This window comes from Desmodus rotundus, chromosome 11 (assembly GCF_022682495.2).
Source record: "Desmodus rotundus isolate HL8 chromosome 11, HLdesRot8A.1, whole genome shotgun sequence".
Taxonomy (NCBI): domain Eukaryota; kingdom Metazoa; phylum Chordata; class Mammalia; order Chiroptera; family Phyllostomidae; genus Desmodus; species Desmodus rotundus.
The window spans coordinates 5737595-5764169 of NC_071397.1; the positions used below are offsets into that span (position 1 = coordinate 5737595).

Consider the following 26575-nt stretch of genomic DNA (forward strand, 5'->3'; position numbering starts at 1 on the left):
TCCTCTAGCCTTGAAACATGCTGGGCCTGGCGGGAGTTAGTGCCACGAACCCCCCCCCCCTGCTACTTTGCCTCCACCCGGCTTTGGGAAGAAAAGGGGGTGCGTCTGGTTGGGCAGCAGGAACAGGGAGCCCCAGGCTGGAGGTCAGAGTGGGACATGGCAGTCGAGGTGATGGTCAGCCACACCCGGGGACTGAGGGAGCCCCCTTGCTCTGGAGAAGGGAGGACCCCAGACGGGCAACAGAGCAATAGAAACACCCCAGAAAAGTTGCATGGGCCTCAGAAAATTTACCTCCTTTGCGGCCATTCTCAGATGCTCCTGAGAGAGGGCTCCAGAAAAAGAGAGATCAGCAGAGAAAAGCGGGGGAGCACGGGAGAGTGCAGCAGGCACTGCTGCGAGAGGCTCTGGGTCTGAAAGTGTCAGCACTTGATTTACGCTTCTGTCATGGGGTTTGGGTATGAATCTTAGATACAAAATTACACAAAACAAAAATAGACAATTTATTGCAAAACAAAAAAAGAGGAAAACGAACCATAGACCCGGCATGACTTAGCTGTGAATAACACCGAGTACAAATAATGTAAACATACAAACGACGAGGAGTGTTGCTCTGGTAGGAATTGGTGCCTGAAGTCTGCTGGGAGGCAGGGAGGCCCATGCGTGTTTGTGGAGAGTGTAAGAGGTCAAGTCAACAGTGTCTAAAATTTAGAAATGTAAGTGCACTAGAAAAAGCTCAAAGTCCACTCGTTTTCCTTGGTGTGGGGGACGGAAGTGAAGTCAGCTTTACGTTTACTGCTCCTGTGGCTACGCACGTGTATAATGTCCACCTTAAAAACCTGAAAACAGAAGGGACAGCCCTCCCAGGGTGTGGCAATGCGGAGTTCGGAAACCGGTGCCCCGGCGCTCCAAAGGGGTGCACACCTCGGTCCCCGCCGTGCCGAGTACAAGGTTGGCTTCCCGGTCAGAGATGTTTTGGAAGATGCAGGCGGCGGGTGCGGCTGATCACACAGCACCAGACCCACGTTGACCTCGGACCTTTTTTTTTAATCAGCACAACTTGGGACAAGTTGCCCCAGTTCATCGAGCACCTTCTGTGTTTCTTGAGCAATCTCGGCCAGCCTGGAGGTTCCAGTATGTGCGGGCCTCTGGGCTGTGCCGTGACAGCAGCCCGGAACCCAAAACACCTGTGGGGTTGCTGGCCAATTCCTAGAACTTCACCTTTGCCCCCAAACCCTGTTCCCTGGGTTTATACATCAGGGTGTTTCCGATCAATAACTGGAGGGAGGTTGAGGTGGGTGACCGTGGGTGACCGTGGGTGACCGTGGGCTCCGGGGCTGGCTTCTGCCTTGGAGATGCTGCTCCCACTGCCCGGCTCACAGGCCTGTGGCCACGCCCGGACAGGCTTCGGCAAAAGGCCTGCGAAATAAAACTGACAGGCAAGCCTCAGCATGTGCGGGAGGGGTCTGGCTGGGAAGGGGGTGATGCAGCCCCTGGGGTTCAAGGGGTCCCACAGATTGGGCTGGTGAAGCTGTTGGCGAATGAGGAGCTCCCCAGACTTCGGGTCACACGTGATGGTGATAACACATCTGGTCGGGTTCGTGGACTCGGGAGGCACGCTGGGCAGGTGGTGTCACCCCCTCCAGGCATCCCTCCCTCTTCCCTTCTCCCAGAGGTGGGATGAGCCTGAGCTTTTGGGGGAATGTGGACTTGGGGGGCAGGGCTGTGGAAGGCTTTGGGAGCAGGAGGGCCACACTGTCAGATGTGAGAATTTACCAACCCCCTAGGGCGGGGGCTTTGGAGTCCACAGGCCCAAGCTCACCAGGCAACAGGAAGAGTGGGGGCGGGGGGAGGGGGCAGGGTCCTGGACTAGGGGGAGAGGGATCTGCTCCAGGTGACACAGTCCCAAAAGCAAAGGGGCAGCGACCAGGACACAGGCCTGAAAGATGGACACTCCTGGTCCCTGGCTTTCCAGCCCATCAGGCAGAGCCCTGGCTTGGTGCCCCTCAACATCTGCTCGGCACCGTTCTGGGTTCTGGGGGTATAGTGGTGACCACAGACACGTGGGGAAAGGGGGCAAAATTAGGGAAGTGCAGAGACTGGTCCAAGGGGATACGTATCTGACACAGTGAGGCAGCTAATTAGCAGGACCGGCGTGATTTTCTCGGAGATGGGGGCCATCCAGGGTTTGAGCTGTGGAGGGCCGTGGTCTGAGCTGGGTTTTAGGGAGAATAGCAGGAAGGGAGCAAGGGAGGAAGTGGGAGGCCGGGGACAAGGACACTTGATAATCCAGGTGACAGGTGGTGGGGGTGCAGACCTCAGGGAGGAGGGTAGAGAGGAGAGAGAAGAGACATGAGCGACTCCATGGTTTAGGCTTGAGCCCCTGGAAAGATGGAGATGTCATTACACGGGACTCAAGCGGGAGTGCAGTTGGGGATCAGGTGGGAACAGACTACGCTGGGGTGCAGACTAGGCATCCAGGTGGAAACGCAGAGAAGACACCTGGATATGCAGTTCTTGAGCTCAGCAACAGGTCCTGGCTGGAGATGTGCATTTCTGAGTCACGAGGACACAATTAGCACTTAAAGTCCCCAGCCTGGCTGAGGTCACTGTGGGGGGAGTGGGGGGCTCGAGCTGTGTCAGGGACATGCCAGTGTTACAGGGTCCAGGGAGACAGGGAGGAACCTGGAGAGGAGACCAAGAAGCAGCTGCCAGCAAGGAAAGGAGACCAAGGGCGTGGAGTCCTGCCGAGTTTAAAGGAGAAGGGCATGGCGGTCACCTGTGGAGGTGCTGCTCGGGGACCCAGCATCTGGGGACTGGCCACTCGGTAGCAGAATGGGACGCCTGGCTACAGGACTTTCTTTGACCAGGGATTTCGCTGTAAAAGCAGCAGAGAAACGGGCAGTAGTGTAGCAGGTGTGGGGGCAAGAGAGCTTGTTTTCAGATAGAGGAGAAATTGGTGTTTTTATACCAAATGACCCAGTAGAGAGGGAGACATAGGCTATGCGGGAGGGAGGGGACAAGTGCCTGAGCGTGGCGCACAGGCTGGGCAGGCAGGTGCTTGCGGGAGTTTTCTGTCGCTCCCTCAGGGAAGTAGGCACAGGTGCCCGCGATGGTGGAGAGGGGATTGCGCAAGGTGCGATGGGTGCTGAGGTGGATCCGCAGTGACGGGAAGCTTCAGCCGGGGCCCTTCCTCAGCCCTGCAAGAGGGCCGTGGCAGTGGCCTCCCGTGCTCCCAAGCTTCTATAAGGTTTGTAAGAGCGGGTACTTTAACTGCAGGTGGTTGAAACTGGTCCCTTCTTCCATTCCCACTTCCACCCTTCACACTTCCTCCTCTTTGGGGAGGTGCTGAGGCCACAGGGGTATTTTGGGGATTTGGCCGAGGGGTAGTTGTGTTGGGGAGATAGTTTGGAATTAGTGGGATGTTTAGTGTGGTTTGCAGTCACTTCCATGTCTAGTTGGGTTATTGATGGCCTTCCTGGGGCAGGGACAGCTTCCAGGGGGGCTCCAGCTGCCCACTGTGCCGTCACCCTTTGACTGGAAAGTGCAAGGCCAAGGCTGTTGCGACAGGAACGCATCCTGCAGAACCTTGCCCAGGGAGTGGGTGAGTTGCGGGTGGTGGTGGGGAGACAAGTCTTGAAGTGTATGGCGCCCAGAGCGAGTCTGGGGGAAATTCTTCAGTCGTCGGGGGTGTGCACTGGGAAGAGGAGGTTCCCATCGCCCCTGCTGAAACAGAAGTTTGCGTAGGACACAGCGTGTACTGCACTCCGTTCAGCAAGGAGGACGAGAGACTAGCGACTCGCGATGCGGCCCGGAATCTCACAGCTGGTACCTGAAGGAAACTTCACAACGGTTTCCCCAGCAGGTCTAAAAACTCCCATCTGTGCCACTGTGAATTGTGACAGCGAAAGAAACTTTGCTAAAGTATCAATAATTCAAAACAAGTTTTGATCAGCCATGCTGAGGAAAGATTGAGGGCTCTTTCGACTCTTCCATGATATTACATGATGGTTCCAAGATATTACAGAACCATCGTCACGTGACAGGGTGATCAGCGGGGCCCGCCGGCAGCGTGGGGCCCAAACACTCCCGAGGTGCCTCGGGAGCGCTGCTGTGTTGCGATCCCGGATTTCTTCAATGTGTGCGTATTTGTCAACTTTTAAAAATGCAGAGTGTGTTGTGATTTCTCATTCTTCATATTGAACCTAACTTTGTAGTCATATTTTTTGTTCTTTTTCTTAAAGGGGGGCTGTCAAAATGTGTAAACTTCAGGCCTCATAGGATCAGGGACAGTTGAGGAGGATGTAAAGTGGTCATTTAGGCTGACAGTGCTGCTCGGAGGGGCCCCAGGTCCCCTCGTGTCCCCGGCTGGGAGGAGGAGCCGGGTCTCCGAGCATTCGCCTGTGTAGCTGCGCACCCGCTTAGGCCAGCTCGCGTCTCGATGGAGGAAGCAGGGTGCTGACTTACATCTGGTGTGAGCGCCATGTGCCACAAACAGGCCTCGTGAGTAGCACTGGACTAAGGGAGTAGATGAGAAGTGCTTTGGAGATGTCATGATTTTAAAACATGTCCCTAAATCCCTTGACACTCTTCCCTTGAAAAAGTGGAGCCCCTTCTAAATGTGGCCTGGCCTTTCGGTGACTTGCTTCTAGTGACTAGCGTGTGGCAGAGGTGGCACTTCCTGACCCTGGGCTAGGTCTGAAAGGCATGTGATTAGATGCCACCTGGCTGTCTCCTGAGCTTCGGGCTGACAGGTGAGGAGTCTGACCTCCACGAGAATGGTGGTGATCGAAAGTGGAAACTAACAGGCGCTGGGGTGCATGGGGTGACTGGAGGCACTGTTGCTGGGAATGTGAAATGCTCTGGCCACTGTAGAAGACGGTTTGGTGGCGCCTCAAAAAGTCCAGCAGAATTACCGCATCATCCAGCAACTCCGCTCCGGGTTATACATCCCCTAAAAAAGGGAAAGCAGGAACTCACGGTGTGTGCCCATGTTCACAGCAGCTCTCGTCACAGTGGGCAAAGAGTGGAAACAGCTCAGGTGTCCTCAGGGACAGACAGAGACAATGTAGGATGTGCCTCCAGTTCAGCCTCAAAGAAGCAACAACATGACGACACCTGGGTGAGCCTCAAAAACAAGCTAAGCGAAAGGAGCCAGACACCCAAGGCCACATGCTGTACGATTCCATTTACGAGGAGTGTCCAGAACAGGCAAATGCACACAGGCAGACAAACAGATGGACAGACAGCAGATGCGCGGCATCAGCGGGGTTGGGGGAGAGGAGGCTGGACCGACTCCCTAAAGTGGATGGTGCTTCCTCTAGAGGTGATGAAAACGCCCTGGACCAGGATGCCCTTTGCATGACGTTGTAAAGGTACTCAGTTCCGTGGAATTGTTCATTTAAAATGGAGGATTTTATGTTGTATGTATCTCAACTCAGTTTTTTAAAAAGTTTGGCCATCCCGAAGCCGCCACGCTGGAAGCCCACGTGGAGAGCCTGCACCGAGAAACAAGTCCCGGAGGCCCCAGGGTGCTGCCGGGTGTTCACTGGTGTTGATCAAGGTGCGTCCCTCTGTTTCGCCATAAGGCACACCCAGCCAGGGTCCCAGCCAACACCCAAACCCCAGCACCCCCATCAGGTTCACCTGCTGCTCAGGGTTCGCCTGCCCCAAAGGGATCACCGCTGCAGGGGAGGCGCTCACGATGGCGCCCTAGGATGCTCTTGAAGGGCTCCTGTTTCCAAAGGGCTAAGAAAATTTGGGAGAGGTGCAGCCAGGAGAGCCAGGGAGAGCAGCAGAGGGAGGAGCTGAGGCTTGGGCCTGTGCCCCTGATGAAACGGGGTTTCGGGACTCTTCTTTAGAAAGAAAAACGGAGACAGGCCTAAGGACTGCTTTAGGCCTGTGGAATGTAACAGATCATCAAAGAGCTGGCATTCACACACCCACTTTGTGCCAGGCACTGTCCCCAGAGCCTTTCACATACTGTCAGCCCTCGTGACACAATGCTCTGCCCGCCCTCTGGCTGTCACCACAGGTGCCCAGGCCCAGGCTCTCTGTTTCCCCAGCAGCCTTTGCTGTCTCTTCTCATCTCCCTGGGCTCTACCCGCAGGGGCACCAGGGCTCAGCCTGGGACCTGTCTCTTCCCTGCTTGGTGATCTCTTCCAGGCTCCATAGCACCGGCCCCAGGTCTTCCCCTACGCACCCCAGACCTCTGGGCTCAGGTTCCCGACTGCCTACATGTCTAGTTCAGCCCCCCCTCCCCCCAGGCTGGGCGGGTTGTCAGAAGCAGGCGCGTCGGGCACTTGAGAATGCAGCCAGCACCACAGCCTGTAGGGACAGGTGCACAGGAGACATTCTGTCAGGGTCCCAGGTGATTCTTACTCATTGCAGAGGCTGAGCCCTGCTGCTCTAGACGTCATCTCCAACTTGCAGGAAAAACAGGCTCCGCCTGCCGAGGCGCTGACAGCACTTCCCGCACCACCCTCAGGCAAAAAACAAACCAGCGCACACCCTGAGCTAAGCTGCAATCGACAGGGCGGCCTGGTTCCCATATAACAAAATCTTGACTATTTCCCACAAACAGAGACCCCAGGTTAAGGCACTTCTGTCCCTAGCTTTTTGCTCAGCTGATGTACAAAGACAAGTCGTGACCTTTCGAGCTTTCTCATCACGGACGGGCTAGTGTGAACTTGACCACCTTGTGAAGTTTGTGCTGTTTTCCGTAAATACTTCTTGGGTCTTCGCTTTGGTGAGCTGAGTCCCCTGAGGTCTGGCTGCCTTGCCTTCTCCGTGACAAAGCCGGCCTGGCATGTCAGGAACTGACCTGCCCTAGGCCAGCCTCTGGCACCCCCGCTTCCCTTGGACTCCACAAATCCTGTGGACCCTACCCACCCACAACCCCACCACCTCTGTGGCTCACCCCGTCCAGATGGCCACCATCTCTCCCCGACTGCTGTAACAACTGTCCTTCGCACTCGGCTGCTCCTCATTGGGGATTCTGTCCTCTGCAGCCGGAGTCGGGTCACAGCCAATGATGGACGTCTAACCTTTCCCTGGCTCCCGTCACACTTGGCAGCCCGGCCGCCAGCCAATCCAGCTCGCCCCCTCTCGCACCCCCTGCCGGGCATGGCCTTTAGTTCCCTCCTGGAAAGATCTCGGAGGGCCTCAGTCTTGGTCCTTTCCTCTCAGGGCTTGGCCCAGCTGTCCCCTCTGGGAAGCTTCTCTGCACCTCTGACCGGTACCTGTGCTTCTGTGGCTAGTCCTCACCTGCCGACAGCACACGGCGTGGGCCACAGGCTCGCTCACACGTGTTGCGTGCCTCATCCCTCTGGAATGTAAGGGCCTGGCAGGTGTTCCACCCACTGTGCTAAATGACAAGCCAGGTGGCGGTGACGGCAGCCTGAGGGGACAGGACCGGGGACTGGGCAGCAGTGTTCTCTGGATTTGCTTTTGTCTTGTTCAACACTTAGGCCAACATGTTGCTGAAAATGTTGTCAGTTCCTGACAATCAGAACTTGGAGGGTAAACTTGTGAAGACGACTAAAGCAAGTTTCGAAGTGGCTTTGCTTGACATTAGGCTCCACTGTGAGGCTAAAACCACCAGATGGAAGTTAACCAGAGAAACGTCAGTCCTGGGTTTGGGTCCAGAAAAGAAACTATGCTGAATGGTAACACACACCTGCTGATTCAAGCTGTTTTGAGTGAGCAGCTCAGCAGGAGCCAAGGGCACTCTCGGTGTGCGCGGGGCGGCGTAGCCGCCCGCGCAGCTGTGGGCCTCGAGTTGTGCTGGGGCCTCAGGCAAAGCGGAGTCTGAATGGGGGGGATGGGGCGGGGGGGGGGGGCCCATCCCCCCCCACGGCCTGGCTCCTGTGCGCTGGGCATATAGAAGAAGAAAGAAAACCATGGCGGCCGGGGTGGAGCTCAGAGCAGGAGAAATGACAAGGGACATGGACCTGGTTCAAAGTGATGAGTTTTCTTCCCACCAAGAAACGCCATTGAGTAGGCCACCTCGGCATTGGGGGCGGGGGGCGGGGGGGGGGGGGTGCCTCCGAGCTCTGGCCCCAGCGTAAGGCCTGCGCCTCTTTCTGTCCTGGAACAACTCAGCCCTCGGCGCCTCGCTGTCCGCAGGGCGACACTTGGCCCACGTCACAGGGCTGTGTGGGGAATGAAGGTGACGACGCTTGCTTGGATACTCCCTCCCTGTCTGCAGGAGAGAAAGCAGAGCACAGGGCAGACAACCCACTGATACCCGGGGGCCGGCGGAGGGAGGCCTGGACAGCCAGTGGCCATCGGAGGGGACTAGGGCAGATGGGCCGTGGAGGGAAGGGCAACATGGATTTAGGTGGCGCAGGAAGTCATCACTATTTCCGAGAGGACCCACAGCAGTGGGCTTCCAGCTTGAACTTAGGGGTGGTTTGCATATTTGCTCACTCAGGTGGTTCCATGAGATGAAGGAGCCACAGCCGGCCCTCAGCTTCGTCTACATTCCAAACAACACGACCCTTCGTGCTGCTTTAGAGTTTGGGACAGAACTCGCAGGCTCGTCCTTCACAGGTGGCGTAGAGGAGCCGCTCCCAGACCCAGCCCAGCATGCCCCCTCCTTTCAGGCTCAGAGACCCCAAAAGCAGAGGATGTCATGTTCCCTGGTGAATTCTGGATATACACAGGTGTGACAAGAATAGCACATGGGTCCATGTCACCCTGAGGTGTTCCTGTCACCCCTTCCCACACCCCCAGTCCAGAGGCTGAGCCTCAGACCTCACTCTCCTCTGGCTTTTCAGGTGATGGAAGGGGGTGTGGCCTTGGGACCGCAGTATGTTTAGGGGGCAAGGGGGTGGCACTCCTGGCTGCTACTCAGGTCACCTCTGGGGGGAGAGGCTGAAGAGGCCGCCCCTGGGCAGCCGGTTCTGTGTCCCCCATCCAACCTTTTCTCAGATCTCACCGGCAGTGCCCTGTCCCGTTGATGTGGGGCCAGTTTGCAAGGGTGCCCCCACCCCCACCCCGCACATACCATTGGGCTGGGGGGCCAGGAGATGTGGACGGGGAGTGAACTTGGGAAACCGGAGCTACAAGCAGCCACGGGGAGGACCAGCCTGGCCCCTGCGCCCAGGGCCAAACGCTGAGGCCACACTTCCCGGGACGGGCATGGTAACCTTGGACAAGCCGGTCCTGTCCACCCCAACACTGTTCAGGAGTGCCCAGCCCACGGGACTCACGTGGCAGGAGAAGGCTATTCGGTGGTAGATGGACAGACGGTAATCATCATCATCATCGCCCGTGTTCCCAGTGTCCCAGGAAGCCCAAGGCCCAGGGCCCAGACCCCTAACCAGAAGGCCTCTCAGACCCGCCGCCCATCTCCCTGCACACCTTCCTCTCTGGGTGGCACTGTCTGCGCCCACCGGGGCCCGGGGCCTCCGCTTCCCGGCTCTGCATGTTGGCTCCCCAGGGCGGCATTCTTTAGCTGTCCCAGCCACCATCCAGCAGCGGACGAGAGTGGAGACAGGTGTAGGCCTCCTCCTCCTCCCCCCTCCCCAGCTCAGGGCTATAAATACTCAGGATACAAATGGTAAATGCTCGAGACATTTATCATAAATTACAGGTGGATGATTGTGAGTCTCTAGGCTGTGCGGCCTCTGGGGGAGTATTGCAGTTCTTAAAAAAGAAAGAAACTGAGCCAATGCGGTGGGAGGCCCCCCGAGTCTGGCTTGTCGGGATGAGGCTGCCCAGCTCAGTGCGTCAGTCACAGAGGAAGCAGGTGGCCAGGCCCAGGGCAAGGGTGACTCTGAGGCAGACAAGGGGGAGGGCACCCTTGCCTCTTTTGCTAGGTTGGAACGTTATTCCATGAGTGTTATTTAATGATTTTTAAATGAGTAATTTAAAAATACCAGTTCTATTCTAACAAGTGTATATTGGGGGGGACTCGGCGGGCCCCTCTGTGTGCCTCCCCCACTTCCCCAGTGGAGGCAGGCCCCAGGCCCCATCAGTCCAGCACAAAGTCCTGCCGGGGGCGTGGGGTGTCCGGGCTCCCAGCGAGCCGGTCTGATGGAAACCAGCAGGATCCCGCGCCCTCTGCTCCGGCCTCCTGCAGGGGCCCGGCGGGGGCACATAGGAGGCTTCCAACCAATCCCTTCTCGCCACCTTTTCCAAAGGTGACAGTCATTCTGTCACACCTGCAGGGCCTCAGAATCCTGTCCAGCAACTGGGCCTGATGGGTCAGCTTCGAGGAGAAGCAAAGCCTTCGGACTGCCCTGCGTGCTGTCTAAATCACTCTCTTCCCCGTTTCCAGAAACTCCTGACCGAACGCCAGGCACCAGGAGGACTTCTAATTTAATATTACAATAACAAAGCCACAGTGGCGCGGAGTCGTGAACAGCATTTTAGATTTCCAGGGCCACTAACGAGCACCGAACTGCTGCTGGGCCGCTGTCAGGGCAAGCCCGGCACCAATGGCCGCAGCTGCAAAAGTAAATGAGCCCGGCCCGCTGCTGCTGCGGCCACGGGCAGCCGCCAGGCCCCACGCTGCCTGGGCCGCGTGGAGGAACACGCCACACACGCACAAGGCACGGTCACGCTGAAAACACCACAAAGCAAACACTAATGAAGAGAAACCCCGGGAAGGAGACAAATTTAATTTTCCTTTTACGCTTTGACACCTTTCCATTCTGTCCAAAGGGAGGTTCTTAATTGAAGTCCGCATGGGGAACTATCCCTCTTTATTACCAAGTGGCTTTGGCACACGGGATGCTCTGCTTTTTATCACAGATTATACCTTCTTTTTCCCCTGCGTCTCTGGAAAGGATAAGTGATTACAATTTTGTTATCTTCTAAATTAAAAAAAAGGTGAGGTTGACTGGGTCGGAGCCGTCTGCACAGCAGTTCAACAATTGCGGCGACAGCGTAACTACCGAGCAATTTCTTGCACAATTCAAACTCTCTTTATTTTTTTGCCGAAGAATCAGTCTGACAAACACATCCCACTGTTGCTGAAAATAATTTCTCTTCCCAATTCTTCTAGGAATAAAACACTTTAATGCATTTGTCATTAAATAAGATTTAAACAGTGACAATTTAAAGAGCATGGGCTCATGGTTTTAAAATCAGAAAACAAGAGGATGGATAACGCGGGAAAACAGGAGTGTCTGTGGACAGCTGTGTGTAACACCATTACACCTGATTACACCTGTCTCAAGCCAGCAGCCTTTCAGACTTCCTTGCCCAGGGTGCAGGCCTCATTTGACACACGCCCCGCCGGGCACAGAAGCCCCGCCCAGCAAGCTCAGTGCTGCCCCAACCGGCCCTCCAAGGAGCTGCCAGAAGGTGATTTTGAAAGCTTTCCCCCAAAGCCCCAATGAAGTTTGCTTTTTACTCCTAAAACACAAGCAAACAAACACAAACATGACATGAAATGCAGAGTGGGGGGCTCTGGCAGTGATCCACTTCCCGATCTGGATGGTGGTTACAAAGCTGCTGTTTCAGTTTTGTTGCAATGCACACAAGCATCACAATAAAGGGCCAGAGGTCACAGGTACCTCTCTGTCCATCTCTGCTGAGCGTCCAGCCTCACCTGACCTTTCCCCAAACCGCAGACCACCTGGGTGTGTCCTCACAGAGGCAAGGGAGCCACACCTCTCCGCTGCCAGCAGACAGAATCCACCCTCTGCTGGGCTGAGGACTGGGAGGGTGTCTGGGAACCCTTCCAGCCGAGGGCCAGCCCGTCTTGTCACCCGCACCCCAGCTAGCTCCCTTGGTTTCTTCCCGTTTTCGGGCCATTTTGGTCCAGTCAGCCGCAGGGGAGAAGTCCTCCGCAGGCTCAGCCAGGGCTCTGGGGACACTCCATGGTCCCCCACTCATCCCTCAAGCCCCCAAAATCCAGGCCTCGGTCTGGGCCTGTCTGCCGCAACACAGCTTGAGCGGGGTCTCCAGCTGCAGCCAGCAGGCCCTGGTCCACCTGGGGGATAGAAAAGCCCCTGCTGCTCCCCAAATCAGAGGGCCCATCAGGGAGGTGGAGCAGGATTTGCTGAGCTTGTCAGGGCAGGCCTGGGGTCCGGGGCAGCTTCCCATGACCGCAAGGCCTCCAGACAGGCCAGGGGGGCTGCGGGAGGCAGGCTGGTGGCTTCGGGGAAGGTCGAAGGGGGACCTTGGTGCAGACTGCCTGTCTGCCGCCACGTTGTCATACTCGTTTCTGATAACGCAAGCACCTGAAGTGCCGGAGGAGAGAGCGAGGGGGACAAACTGTCCTCTCAGGACAGACCTAGGGCAGAGATCGGGAACGTGCAAACTCCGGAGGAAATTCCCAGGAGATGGGGGGGAGGTGGTCTGGTGGGAAGGGCACCGATGTGGGTCCAGCGCTGAGGCTTCTGATGCAGTCTGTTCCCCTCCAGGTGTGGAACCGAGCGGCCAGGCAGCAGAAGAGCTCCTCTGGGCTGGGGAGGGCGAGGTGTGCTGCTCGGGCAGCAGAACCGACAGATCCATCGCCAGCCCACCCCGCATCCCTGGTCCACAGTGTGGCCTCTGAGCCTGGGGCTCCTCTCTGAACGCGGGACCTCGGAGTTTATACAGAGGCCCTTCAATCGGTGACCCTTTGGAAGCATTTGCGCTGCACCCTTGCTCCGACTGCCTTGGCTGCCCAGCGAATGCGCGGCTGGAAGGGGTGCTGAGCGGACAGGAATGCTCCAGCTAAGGGGCGACCTGGGGTTGGACGCCGGCAAAGGGTGGCCACCCCCCTCACCCGCGAGCGGGCAGTGCCGCTGGCCATAGGGGCCTCCCTCCCCTTCTCAAACGCCGCACCTTCCGGGGTCCTGCTCGTGGCCACTGCAGGAGGGCAGGTGGGTGGAGACCAGAGAGCGAGGGGGCGGGAGGCCGGAGCCCCGAGGCTGTTCCCCGCCTGCGCTCACACCGCCGGAGCCTGGCTGCTGGCGAGCCCCGCATCTGAGGCTACCCTGCCTTTCACCTCCCTCGGAACTCGGTTACGGAGGACAGAAGTGAGTTTTCCCGTTGCTCTTTGTATCCCCACAATCAACGTGTCCTTACAACACCAGAAACGACGCCCTGGAAGCGCCAACCCCGCTCCGAGCAGGTCACAGGGCGTGCAGCGAAGCCGGCCAAGGGCGAATCTGCAGAATCACTAAGGCCCAGGAGACGCTGATAGTGCTACGAAGGAGCACGGGGATGGAGACAGACAGGATCCCTTCGGTGAGGGCCAGGAGGGGAGGGCCTTAGATCTGCGTTTTCTTCAGCCCCAGGTCGAGCACTGTGGTCGGGGGGCCAAACACGGCCACCAGCGGACGCTGTACGCGGGCAGAGGCCGGGGCTGGGGACCTGACACCGCAGGCTGCCCTCCCCGCCCAGGGCCACACGGGCGGTTTGAGGACAGGTCCAGCCCCCATGGAAGTCGGTGCAGATTTACACACACAGACTTCTGAACGTCACATCAGCAGGTGGCACAGTAACGATCTCCTCGCCAGCCCCCCGAGGGCTGGACACATCTCAGGAAGGGCAGGTTAATACCCCAGCGCTCGGGCACTGGTTGGCTCCCGTGTCCACGGGGTGCTTTGCGCCTTGTGGGTTTTGTTGAACTTCCTCAGACGAGTTTCCCCATCAGCCCAGGTGTCCCAATGACCTGCACCTGCGCCCCACTCAGGGGCCGGCGCGCGCTCGCTCCACCCCGTTCAAAGCTAAGGACAGAAAATCACAGCATCAGAGGGATTATTAAACAAGTGATTTGCTGTTTGAGCATTTCAGAAAGATCAGGAACACACGTGATTCAGCAAATGGAAAATAACGAAAAGAAATTAAAAAAATCATTTGGTTGCCAGGGCGATGTGGAAAACCCATTTCCTAAAAGTACTAAAGGCCCGATCCGTTCTCCGTGCCAGAGTCACACGCCATTTCTTGTCCCGACACGCCTGTCTGTGGCTTCCTCGGTGCCCTTGCCCGGGTTAGATGAGAGAGGTAGGGTGTTAATGGTGGACTGATGAAGATTGAAGACCCACTTTCTCCCCCTGGAGACCAGCCTGATTTGAACAAATTGAGGAGAACAAAGCAGTCCCTTCCTGTCCTTGGGAGCAAACCTGTTCTGTGTCCGTGTGTGCAGCCAGGTCTGCTCCTGTCTGGAAGAGGGGAGGGGCAGCGGACAAAGATCCCTGCTCAGCACACCGGTTCCTGCTGACTCTGGGCCCACCGAGTCCCAGCACATCAGTGCCCCTTTATTGGTGCTGCCGGCTGGACGAGCGAGAGTTGGAGCCTGGGCTGGGGGGCAGCGAGCTGCCGCTGGGGGCCTGCAGGGCCCGGGGCTCCAGCTGCTGGCTGGCTGGGCTGGTGTCCCCTGCCCCCAACTCCTCGCTGTTTTCCTCTTTCTGGCTGCTCTGCTGCTCCGGACACTCAAAGTGGACACAGTGAAACACCTGGTGAGAGAGGGCAACACCCGTGAGTGACAGGCCCACGTCCCACCCTGGAGCTGCCCCAGCCGGGGCACTGTCTTGCCCAGCGCTGCGGATTAAAGGAAGCCCTTCCCACTCCCCTGCCCCCACGCCGACACCCAGCAGCAGCTGGAAGGTTGTAGACACATTTCGGGGTAAAAGTAGGTGGAGGGACCGATGGGCTCTAAGCTACAGCAGGTCTGGATTCCTGCAAGACGTCCTCACTGGGTTCCTCTACTGTTGGTTACTTTTGTCTTGGGAGCTCTTGTTTCTAATTAGTTGGTTAATTCTTGCACTGGGCGGTTGGGCTGGAAGTTGACAGTGAGACGCTGACCTGACCGTGGCAGTGGCTGCGCAGCTCTGTGAAGACGCTGAAACCACTAACCTGCAAACTCGGGACAGGTGACTTGTATGGTGTGTGGGTTATCTCGATAGAGTTGTTACTGGAAAAAAACCATGGGGGTCTCCCCAGGCAGGGCCCAGGGTTATCTCCAAGGGCGCAAACAAGCCCCTCCTGCTCCAACTCCCGGGTCCCCAGCAAGGAAGCAGCTCTGAGGTGGAATTATACGGGGGAGGGGACATCACTGATTGGCTTGGGTCAGCCTGGAACAAACGCCCTCACATAGGTGGGGGGGGCGCCACCAGACCCCAGCCAGGGAAAGTGCCTTCCATGTCCGCGCAGAAGCGTTTCTGAGCTCCGCGCTCAGTGCTGGGCCAGCCCCGTACAGACGGCACCGGCGAAGCGGCGCCCAGCCAGCCAGGGTGAGCCACGGCCCGTCCTTGCGCACACACAGCAAGGATGGAGGGAGGCTAGTGCGAGTGTGACATGCCTGGCACAAGGCCGGAGCTCCCGCAGTGTGAGCTGGGCGTGCGCAGGGGAGGGCTGTCGGAGGTGGGCCTCTGGGGACCTGCACCACCCCAGGTCCTGTCCCACTGGGGCTCCGGCTGGCGCTGGGGTGCGGTCCCGAGCTCTTTGCAGAGGAAGACTTACGTCCTCTGCAGTGGTGGTCTTCAGTCTGGGGCGCGCACAGACTGCTTTCCAAGGAGCATGCTGGGAGTTTTAAGAAAATGAATTTCCAGATCCTCAAATTCTGTATTTTCTAAAACTGCCTGAGAACGTGACTGAATTCACAACACCCCACCTCACAGAAGGAAAAGCACAGCCCTCGCCTGCCCTCACCAGGCTGTGCTGGGCTGGGGCACAGCCTCCCTCCCCACCCACCCCAACTGCCAGCCCAGCAGGGTGCAGCCTTCCTGAGTCCTGGGCCCCGACCCCCCCTTCCCGGGTCGTGAGGAGGAAGTGGCCTGAGATCTTCTGAATTCAGACCTGAGGAGTATTCACAACTCATGTAATTTTTTAAAACATAACTGGAGTTTTCCCATAATTACGAAAACATTTTCAAGATACCCATGGATATGAGTTTCCCACAATTTCACATTTGCTGGGCCTTGCTCAGTTGGGTTGGTTACAATCTGTTTTAGCAAATCATGTCATCAAATATTTATTCCTAGTAATTAGTCCTCATCTTCCATCTTGTTTATTTTTTCTATTTCATATTAGCAAAATAACTATTTAAATTTAAGAAATATTTTACTTCTGAACCTTAAAATGTTCCAAGGATTGCGTATGGGTTTCTCCAAAGCTCTCTTAGGAGACACGCAAACGAATGGGAGCGCCACTGCCGCGCTTGGGCCCTGGGCTAGCTCGCCAGCACGCTTCTCAAAGTTAACAGGCAGCACCTGCAGGGAAGGAGTGGGCGTCACAGAGGCGGCGCTGCAGTCCATGAGGTATTTAAAGAGAAACAGGTGGACCAGGCTGCTGGTTAGAGGTGAGGTTTAGGGGAGTGGGATCCATCCGAAAGGCGCCCCAATCTTCAGGTCAAGATGGGCTGGCACAGGGACAGCCGGGTTGCACAGCTCACTGGGGAGGCCGAGGGGTGAGGAGGAGGGGCCTGCAGGACCCCAGCAGGAGGCAGAGGTGAAGGTCAGTGAGGGGGCAGCAGGTAGCAGATGAGGCCTCAGCTGGGATGAGATTTTTTTTTTAAAGATTTTATTCATTTTTAGAGAGAGGGGAATGCAGGCAGAAAGAGGGGGAGAGGAACCTCAATGTGTGGTTGCCTCTCGTGGGCCCCTAACCGGGGACCTGGGTTGAAACTTGAGCATGTGCCCTGACTCAGACTGGAACCAGTGACCCTGTGGTTTGCAGTCCACTGAGCCACACCAGCCAGGGCTGGAATGAGATTTAAGGGTGAGTTCCAGCCCCTGGGGTCCCGAGGGCCCCAGAGACCCTTAAAGAAACTGGTGTGCTGGGCCAGTGATGTGACGAGGACCAAGGCTGGGGGAGCCACACGACCACCAGAGACCGGGGCTGGGGGACCAGGGAGAAGATCAGCCCTAGAACCAAAGCTCCCTGGAGAAATACCTGGTGGGGCCCAGGCTCTCCACATGGTGCTATGGCACCCCGAGGCTTTCTGCCTTTGACCCCCAGGCTTCTCCTGCACTAGCCAAAGTCCTGACTACGTAAGGTGATATAAAGCTGTCACTGAACTTGCAAATGCTAAGGCTGAGCTGCAGGGGTGACTGGTTTGGGCTGACATGCTTGCGAGGGGCTGGGGGCTGCCTGAAGCCAGTGCGGCCGGCATGAAAGGCAGCCACATGGCACAGAGGTGCGGCCACACTCCGAGCCCACGAGGGCGGGACATGCTGCAGCCCTTCCCTGGCCACGCAGTGCTCACGGGAGAACGCATCCTCGTGCTTCCCTGGGTGCGGGGGGTCCACCCTTTCCTTTCCAGTGGCCTGCTGGCTGGAGAGCCACTGAGCCTTGGGTCTGTCCATGTGTGCTGAGTCCACTCCTGGATAAGAGCCCATCTTTAGGGGAGAAGGCACTGGCACCCCAGATGTGGGTGGGACACAGGCAGGGCCGCTGGACACCCACCTCTCCCCCTGAGGGAGGACCAGGCAGAGGAGAAGGTAGGGGCTCAGGACTTAAGGGTGCAGCAGAGAGATGCGGGCCAAAGGGCTGCCACTTTCACCCAGAGCTCTGGGTCTTCTACAGCTGGGCCAGGGACACGCACACAGCACACAGAAACACACACCAGTCCACATGCACCCCACACACGCACGCACACACCCGTCTACTGTAGAATCAAGTTCACAAAGAAGACAAATGTAGTATCAACTGTGAAATTACATTTAAAATATCAATTCTCTGCTTACCTTCCTATATCACTACTTTTTCCGTATCCCTACTCCTCATTTATCTACCACTGTTTCAAATCTCACATTTCCAACTCTAGTATTAAGACTAAGTGAGGCGCGCATCTTCCCGTCTGTTCTCTCCATTCTGGCAGAGACCGTTTCCTCTCAGCGAGCTGATCTCTCTCCTTAGAGCTCAGGCCTTCATGGCCCTCCTCCCGGCGCTCCTGCGGACCCCCACGTGGCAGCTGCCCGAGCTGGGCCTGTCTCTCCTCTTTCCTCCCTCTCTTCCTTTCACATCCAGTCGCCCTCTTCAGGCCCACCTTCAGGTGCTTACCTGTCAACAGCCAGATGGGAGGGCCTTTTATGGAGATTTAAAAATCATCTGAGCCCTCAGCTCTGATCTACATCACACAAGGTAAATTTGAAAATCTTCTCCCCAGTGGCAACATTAATCTACTCTTCTCCATTGGCTTGGCCTTCTGTAAGACCCTCTGGCGAGCTATTGACAGTCTTTACGAACGCTCCCCCTTCCAAGCAGGTGGGGCAGGTTGGGGGCAGGTGGGGGGCACGCCCTGATACGCTCTTGCTGAGTGGCCACGGCCACCCCCCAAGCACAGTTCTGCTGCCTCACATCCCACCGGCACTCTCCGAACGTGCTGCGTTCTTCTGCACCCTCCGAGCCCCTTCCCCGGCCCGCTGTATTCTCTAATCGGTTATTTGTGTAATCCTCGCGCTCCTGCACCTGTCGATGCCTCCGGAGGCTGCTCCTCCGGGCTCCAGGCTGATGCTAACCCCCACAATGACTTACTCTCTCCTGCTTCCGGTCACCTTTCTCAAGCGCTGCCTCTTTGTAGCCAGTGGGTTTCCTCTCCTTGTGCTCTCGTGAGCTTCTCTTCAGCCTCTAGACCCCCAGGCGGCCTCCTCCCAGCCCTCCCTGGGAGGCTTCTGGGTGCCTCCTGTCCCCAGGCCCAGCCCACCCTCCTGCCTCTGTCTGCTTGTCTGTGGGTCCCCGTCTGACTCAAGGACCACGCGTGGTCATCCTTTCTCCTGCTCAGTGCCTCGCAAAGGAATAAACAAATCAATAAAAATCCAGGATTGAAAAATAAAGTTAAAAAAGATCTCAGTGTGGCCTGGCGCTGACTAATGGCTAGTTCTTCAGAAAGGTCCCCAAAAGGTGACGCTATTGGAGGGGCGGGTGGCTTTCTGGTCTGCACAGAGCTGGTAAAAGCCTAGGAGGACACTGTCTGCAGGGAGCACTTGATAAACAAGGGTTCACCGGCCTGACTCTTGCCGCCTCGTTCCTGGTGTTGTTCCCACTTGTCTAACTTGGTGGTGTTAACTGCGCAACTGCCTCTAGCCCATGTAACCGACCTGTTTTAAAATAGTAGTGCAAAAGGCTGCTATTCCCAACACGCTGAACAATACCAATGGCAAATCCCCGCTGGCTGTTTTGGTTTTCTCCTCTGCATATTTCTCCGGAAGTCACGCCGTCCCTCCCCTACACCACAGGGCTCACAGCAGCTCCTTCTACCTGAGGTGGGGGAACTGGAGGCCCTTGGAAGCCCCAGTGCTCCCTGCCTGGCTACGCTCCCTGGGGACTCTGGGTGGGCGCACTGTGACCAGGGAGTGATGACCAGACATGAGGACTGAGGCCATCTCAGAGTCACGCTTCAGTCTGTGACCCTGGAGCCCCAAGAGCATCACTAAAGGACCAGCTGACTTGAATGTGGGCTCTCTGAGCATTTCCAGAGAGCCAAGCAGGCTCTGCCAGATTCAAAGGCAACACAGGAGACGATTATTTTTTCTAAGTCACAGAGGTAGAGAGTGTAGTAGGCATCCGGGTAAGCAGGCTAAGGGCAGGCAGGCACAGAGGCCAGAATGAGAGGGACATGTGCAGTAGGCGTGGTCCGAGAAACCAATTGTGTGAGTGGGGTTTGAAGGTCAGGATGTCTGAGTGCATTCATTCATTCATTCATTCATTCCACACACACTGAGGAGGCACCTCCTGCGTGTCCCCCCGTGGAAGTCCCGGCTCTCGGTGTGCGCCCCCCAGTGAGGACAGCAGACACGGCAGTGAACCACGAGGTAGTGAACATGAGGCAGTGAACCACGAGGTAGTGAACACGAGGCAGTGAACACGAGGTAGTGAACCACAGGGCAGTGAACCACGAGGTAGTGAACCATGGGGCATGAGGACAGCAGACGCGGCAGTGAACCACGAGGTAGTGAACACGAGGCAGTGAACCACAGGGCAGTGAACACGAGGCAGTGAACCACGGGGCAGTGAACACGAGGTAGTGAACCACGGGGCAGTGAACACGAGGCAGTGAACCACGGGGCAGTGAACACGAGGCAGTGAACCACAGGGCAGTGAACACGAGGCAGTGAACACAAGGTAGTGAACCACGAGGTGAAAGCAAGGAGCTCTGGGTCTGTGCGGAGCCAGAGGGCGTAGAGGAGATGTCTGAGCTGAGTCGGGAAGGTCAGAGGAGGGAGCCCTTAGTGCAGAAGGAGACGGGAGAGCACTGGAGGTTCTCAGGCCGAGGCTGATGAGAAGGTAGGAGGTGTGGGGTAGGTGGGAGCAGGGCAGTGGAGGCGGAAGGCCACAGCCCAGGCTGGGGGGACCCAATGAGGACCCGGCGGATCTGGGCAGGGAGCTGGGTACTCTGGAGGGAGAAGACTCTTAGCAAAGAATATTCCTTAAATTTAAAATATTACAAAAGGAATACTTATATACGGTGAAAATATTATAAGTGTCCAAAGGAAGAAAGCAGATAATGACAAACACTTAAACCTCATGTAAAAAAATCATAATAATATAAACGGGGCCACTTTAGAATGGAGCTGGAGCCTTGGCCCAGAGGGGGCGTCTGGCACGTCTCATGCCTCAAATGTCTGAGATTTTAAAACAGGGCAAAATAACCTCTTCACCGGGCCTGACGCGGCTTTGTGTCCTGAAGAACTGTTTGCAAGGATAACAAGAAAGCAGACAATATGACTAAGGGGCTGAAGACTACAGGACTGAAAATTTAAAAATTGATTAGAATTAGCATCCCTATGTTAGCTGCACCGGCTGAAATGCCTCCCTTCTGTTAATGTAATTGTTCCCCTTCCCTTTCTCACGGATACCATTGCCTTTGTCTCCTAATTGGAACATTATTTGGTTTTCTGCCTGGAGCAACACTTCCCTATTAGCTGTTCTTTGATCTCAAATAAATGCCTGTTGCCTTTCACTTTGAAAGGCCTTTTATTTTTAAGTGAATACTTGAAATCCCCTGATGCAGAATTTAGCAATTTGGGATAAACAGGAAAGTCTCATTTTTAAATGAAGAATAACACACCCTGAGAACGGACTCAGTAAGACTGGCAGGGAAGAAAGGGCCGCAGTGACGCTAGATTCTTTGGGAGAAGATGCCGGCAGGCTGCAGTGCCACCGGAGGCGACAGCAGCGGGGTCCCTGGGGGGCTCCATGCTCAGCTGGCCACCGAGGACCTGTACTCCCCGTCAGGGCCTTTCTCTGGTTTTGGTTTTGAAACTGACGACCACGCTGGGCAGGCACATTGAGCAGGCACCACACCTCCCAGCCCAGCGGGGGAGAGGGCAGCCGCCCAAGCTCACACCCACTGCGGGTTCAACCTCCGGGCCAAGCACTTCCTAAGCCTGTGCTCTCTCTGGGTCTGGATGCCTGCCTCACACAGAAAATTCTAGTAGCATTGTAATAGGATTGTGACCGGTAATCCTAGACATTAATTTTGCTTGGAAGGGGGAGGTCAGAGAGGAAGAGGCGCGTAAACTAGGCCGTGAGGAGTAGGGAGGCAGACAGTGGCCCTCCGGGTAGCAGAGACAGAGGGAATACTTCCAGATAAAGGTCCGGGCTCCTGCAGCCTGCCCTCCCCCCCTGCACATGAGAGAGGCGCTGCTCACCCCTCCACAGAACAGTGTGCTGGCTCAGCCATCGCAGCTGACGATCCAGCCCACCAGCCTTGCACCGGACATGGCCTGATTGCAAAGCCAATGCCGGCCAGGTAACCGCACCATCGTCATCTCGTGCAAGGCCAGGCACCTTCCTATGTGCACCCATTGCTACTGGGCGCTCAGAGAGGGGGCCTGCAGTTGGTTTTGAAAATGTTCTTGGGAGCAAAGGTGGAAAGTAGCCCATCCTGGGGAAGCTGGTTCCTTCACTGGTGGCCGTGCGGTGGGGCTGCGCCCCAGAGAAGGTGCATGAAGGGAGGGGGTGCCTCTGCTCTTTTCACAGGAAGCTGGAGGAGCAGCTGCTTCTTGGAGGAGTCACCACTACCACAGGGGTTGGGGGGCACCCGGAAGCGTAGACCGAGCTCCCCTTCCCGCCACACACCTGTGGGCCTCCCTCTCGGCAGAGCAGCCAGGGCCTGAGTCTCTCTTTCCTCAGAAGCTTTTGCGATTCAGTTTCTTCCCTCTGAACCTTCCCAACACTGAGACCCAACTCGGACAGGCTGTGACCCAAAGTGAGCGAGGCACCCAGGGCAGAGCCGCACTGCCGATTCACGCAGAAGCAGTCCCGCAGTCCCCGCACCGCTCCCCTCCCCCCAGCGATCACGGGCCCCATTAGCCTGTCTGACTGCCACTGCTCACAAAGGGGCACCTTCGCTGAGCCAGCTTCAGTGGCCTCTGGATCTGTCCCCGGGAGGGGCTGGCTAAGTTGGAATGTAGTTCTGTGGACGAACCCACCACGGCCCCAGTCACCATCCGGTGTCCTTTTGAAAGCTGCCTTTTCTCATCACTTCGCCTTTTCTCTCCGGAGTCATCACTCTGAATGTGGCCGGGCCAGTCCGGGGCGTCCTTCCCCGTGAGCCCTGGAAAGGATGCACGTGGACGGAGCGGCCCTTGTTCGTGATCAGGGCGATTCCTTCGTTGGCGCTGTCTGCACCCTTAGTTACAGGGGTTCCCCAAGCGCTGTTTGTTCAACGTGCCTTCAAGGTTTTTTAAAGCAGAGAAGCCTCTGCTAATTTTCCCATGTTGGCCTAAGAGTCCACTGTGAACTACAGCAGAAATCGGGCAAATTTAACAAATGGTGATCAATGACTCCATTACCTTGCTTTTCTGGTTTCTCCTGAGTAATTTTGACTGGCTGCTTTCATTCATGCCAACCAATACAAACAGGATTTCTGACCCAAGCTTTCCGTCTATATTTGCAAGGTGCCATATCCCTCTAACAGATGCCGGCTCCTCGGTGATGCGTGCCCGTGAGTCGGACACACGGACACGGCTTCCGAGCTGCACCTCCCCGAGGACTCCCCGTTTCTCTCATGGCCCGGTGTGGCGGCGGTGTGCCCCGCTCATCACGCAGCAAATGGCCGACCCCACGATGGCCACCCTAAGGTCTTCCTCACACTTCTCTCAGGGGCAGGGGCCCGCAGACTGTGGGGGGCTCTGTTTTTGTCCCTTTTTACAAACCAAAGTTTGATCATGGACATCTGGACAGCCCACAGCATTGTTTTCAGGTGAGGAGCCCCTTTCAGATTGTGGGCAACACCTGTCAGACTGCCGAGGGTGGCGGGAAACCCACAGGGTAGCACCATCAGGAATAGCGCTCACCCCTAGTAGTGTCGTGGTGACTGTGCTTATTATACGTGACGACAGCGTGTTAACTTGCTTGCCCATGTTCACATAGGCCAGGGCACCCACAAATAACGAGAACTCCATTTCCTGGAAAGTTCTGGAAAAAGCTTTTCCAATGCTACTCCCCTACGCAGCCCCAGAACTCCTGATTCTGTTTTTTATGGGTGCACACTCCAGAGTTCCAGTGAGAGCGATTCACTCACTCAATTAATTGGGCCCCAAAGTGATAGACAATATCTTTTTATTTTTGAAAAACAAGAAGAGGGAAATGTTCTAGTTCCAGGCAAATTTGGTAGGTGTGGCCTTACTAAGGCCCCCTCCCTGCTGGACAGGCATCATGAGAGCCTGACTGGGGCCCCAGCCTCCTGGGAAGGCTGGGTGTAGCAGGGCTGTCACTTCGGCCAGGTGACATGCACCTGTTTGGGCTGGAAGAGCTCCAGCTGCGTGGAGATCTCAGGCCTAACCCCCACCTGCGGGCTCAGCAGTGGGACCCCATTTGAGTCACCCCCACAACTGACGTCTCCATCCCTCTCGCCGCTCAGAGGCTCCCGGCGCCGGCTCAGGTTCCGGGCACCTTCTCCGCCGCCAGCTGTCTGGTGCAGAACCATCGCTGCTCTGCTACATGAGGCCTGAGAGGGCTGGGGAGGGTTTGGAACGACCACGTGTGCTCGCTGCTGTGTCCTGCCCCTCTCTTTTCTGATAAAATCTTTCATGATAGACAAGTATAAAGATGCCTACAAAAGGATCTTCTATAATTATGCCACAAATTAAACATTTTTCTGCTTTTTTTCTGTCTCACTGGAAAGGAACTTTTAAGACATAGTTCACTCTCCTTATTTTAAAGACAAGTGTCCTGAGAGCCAGGGGCCACAGCAGCAGCTGGGGCGAGGCTGGCACCAGCGCTGAGGTCTCCACGCACTAGTCTATCCTCCTGGCTCCTCCCACCTCCCTGCCCTGTTCATCACGGCCGTTTCTCAGGCTTACTTCTAGGTCCCTTCTTCTTAGCCTGACTCCTCAGGGGCAGCTGACCTTGACCGTTATCTGCAGGTGTAGTCCTTAAATCCACATTTTTGTTTGGATGGCTCACTTTTAACCACCCCTTACCCTGTATTTTCTTGCAATAAATGCTTCCAGACTTCCTCAGAGCCAGCACAGCCCTTCTGTCCCCCAAGGTCAGGGGACGGCAGCCGTGGTATGATCTTCTCTTCTCCCTTGCTCCTCAGGTCCAGGTGGTCACAAGTGAGTCCTGAGAGCTGATTTCCCTCGGATCCCTGCGCCCAAACTCGGCCCAGTCTGATTGTTGGGGGGAGGGGCTACCGTGTGCTGGACACTGGGCTGAGTGGTGGGACACAAGGATGCCATCCCACTGTCTCCGCCTTCAAGAAGGGCAGTGCAGTGGGGCCCAGGCAAAGCCTCCTGCTAGGACCGTCAGCAAACTCGCTGGCGCAGGCTGGCCTACCTGCCCTCGGACCTGCTGCTCCAGCGCTCACTCTCTCTCAGGCGCACACCTAGTCCTGCCCCTGCCAACGCCCTCTGCCTCTGTACGCAGCACAGGGCACCCAGGTGCCGTCTCAAACCTGGTTTGTGTCAGGTGTTTCTATTCGCAGCAGGTTTTATCTGTGCGCACCCCTTGCCCATCACTGCCACGTGCCACCCCTGGACGCCGGGTTCTCTCTCCTGGCTGAAGAAGGAGTTTGAGGGCTGGAACTGTGTCCCTCCCTCTGCAGGTCCTGATCTCACAGAGGGAGGGTCTCGCCTGTTTGTGAGCCCTCAGAGTCTCTGCCCCTGATGCCAGTTCTGGTGCTGACTGACTGGGAATTCTTGGGGGCCAGCACATGACGGAGGTGAATCTCCAGGGCTTAGAGGGCCTCCTCCAGAGGACGCTATGGGGGAAATCCTCTGGGAGCCGAGGGACGTGATCAGACCTAGGGGCTGGGGGCTGGTAAATAGTGATTACCAGGCCAGGAAGGAGGTTCAGTTGTTTTTATTTAGAAACAGAGTCCATATCCCTCTTTTTTTTCCCCCACTAGAGCTACATGTTGCTATGGGAACGGGGATGGCACTGGGAGCCCACAGCCACTCGCCGGCCTGACAGAGCCTGTAAATAAACTGCCTCGCTGCAGGCTCCGCTGAGTGGCCCTGGAGGGCAGCTCCAGCGGCTGCTTCTGGACTTTCAGATCTGCCGGTGCCGCCGGGTCTGTGTGGAGCCTCCTGCAGCAGGCACTAGGGCAGAGCGTCCAACCAGGGGGAGGGTCTGCCACCCTCCCACTCTCCCAAACCCTCACGCAACACCTCATTCACGGCACCCCAGTCCCCAAGGGCCGGGCCCCCTGGACCCCTGTCATAGACGAGGACAGTCCTTCCCCAGTGTCTGGCCCACACCCACCCACACCGGCCTCTGCTTCAGCACACGCTACTGTGCTTTGGTCTCGGACACGGGCTGCCATTCGCATGGTCGCTAGAACTGAGCTCCTCTTCATGCAGGTTGATTTCTCTTGGCAGTGGACCTGCGGTCCCCACGACGAAGGGCCCTGCCTCGGTTTCTCTCCCAGATGTAGCTCGGGCCGTGGCACCAGCCTGCCACAGGCGCCACTTGCTCACCAAGGTCTGACTGGGCCACGTGGCCACAGCAGAGCTGGGCTGGTTTGCACCGCCTTGCTATTTATTATGCCTTTTCGGGAGACAGAACATCCTGGGCCACGAGAGCCATAGTGGCAGGGTTCAAATCCTGGCTCTGCCACTCACGGAGGTGGGGGGGGGGGCTTGTGCCAATCACTTAACACAGCTCAGCTTCAGTTTCCTCATCAATTTTCTCATTTTGCTGAAAGCAAAACATTTATCATGAAAACCACGCACTAAAAAGTGCATGAAATGCCTCCTGTATGTACAGCATGTAACTACTGTGTACACGGTCAACCCCATGTAAACCCCACTTGGGTCAAGAACCAGCAACGTGGCTGGGCCCCAGTCCCTCCACGTGGCCCCTCCTGACTCAAGCCAGCCCACCTGAGGAAACCACGATTCTGGCTTTAATAATAATCACTCCTTTGCTTTTAAAAAAAGCTTTCACCACCTGTGCATGTATCTTAAATGCTACAGCTTAGTTTTGCCTGTTTTTGACATTTGGGTGAATGTAATCCTACTATATGTACTTTGTGTATGTATCTGGCTTCTTTCCTTCGCGTGGAGGGTGGCCCCTCGGACCACGTGATGCACTTCACTTGTCCTTTCTCTGGAAGCTGCACCGTCGGGTGGGGTCCCTGTAGGTCTGGTGTGAGTAGTGCTGCTGAGAGCATCCTTATTCCCGAATCCTGAACTTGTGTAAGAATTCCTTTAGAGATTATACAAAGGTGTGAAAATGCTTA

General features: G+C 56.4%; 1 protein-coding gene across 8 annotated transcripts in view; it reads right to left on the reverse strand.

Moving 5' to 3' along the window:
• Positions 1-9089: 9089 nt before the first annotated feature.
• BTBD9 (BTB domain containing 9) overlaps positions 9090-26575 on the reverse strand; it is a 431840-nt gene continuing 414354 nt past the window's right edge. For 7 of the 8 annotated variants that reach the window (XM_053913937.2, XM_053913938.2, XM_053913936.2 and 4 more), the window contains one exon: positions 9090-14399. In XM_053913937.2, the coding sequence (XP_053769912.1) occupies positions 14202-14399 (198 nt within the window). In that variant the 3' untranslated portion in view covers positions 9090-14201. The remainder of the gene's footprint in view (positions 14400-26575) is intronic. The other variant, XM_053913934.2, reaches the window with a different exon arrangement.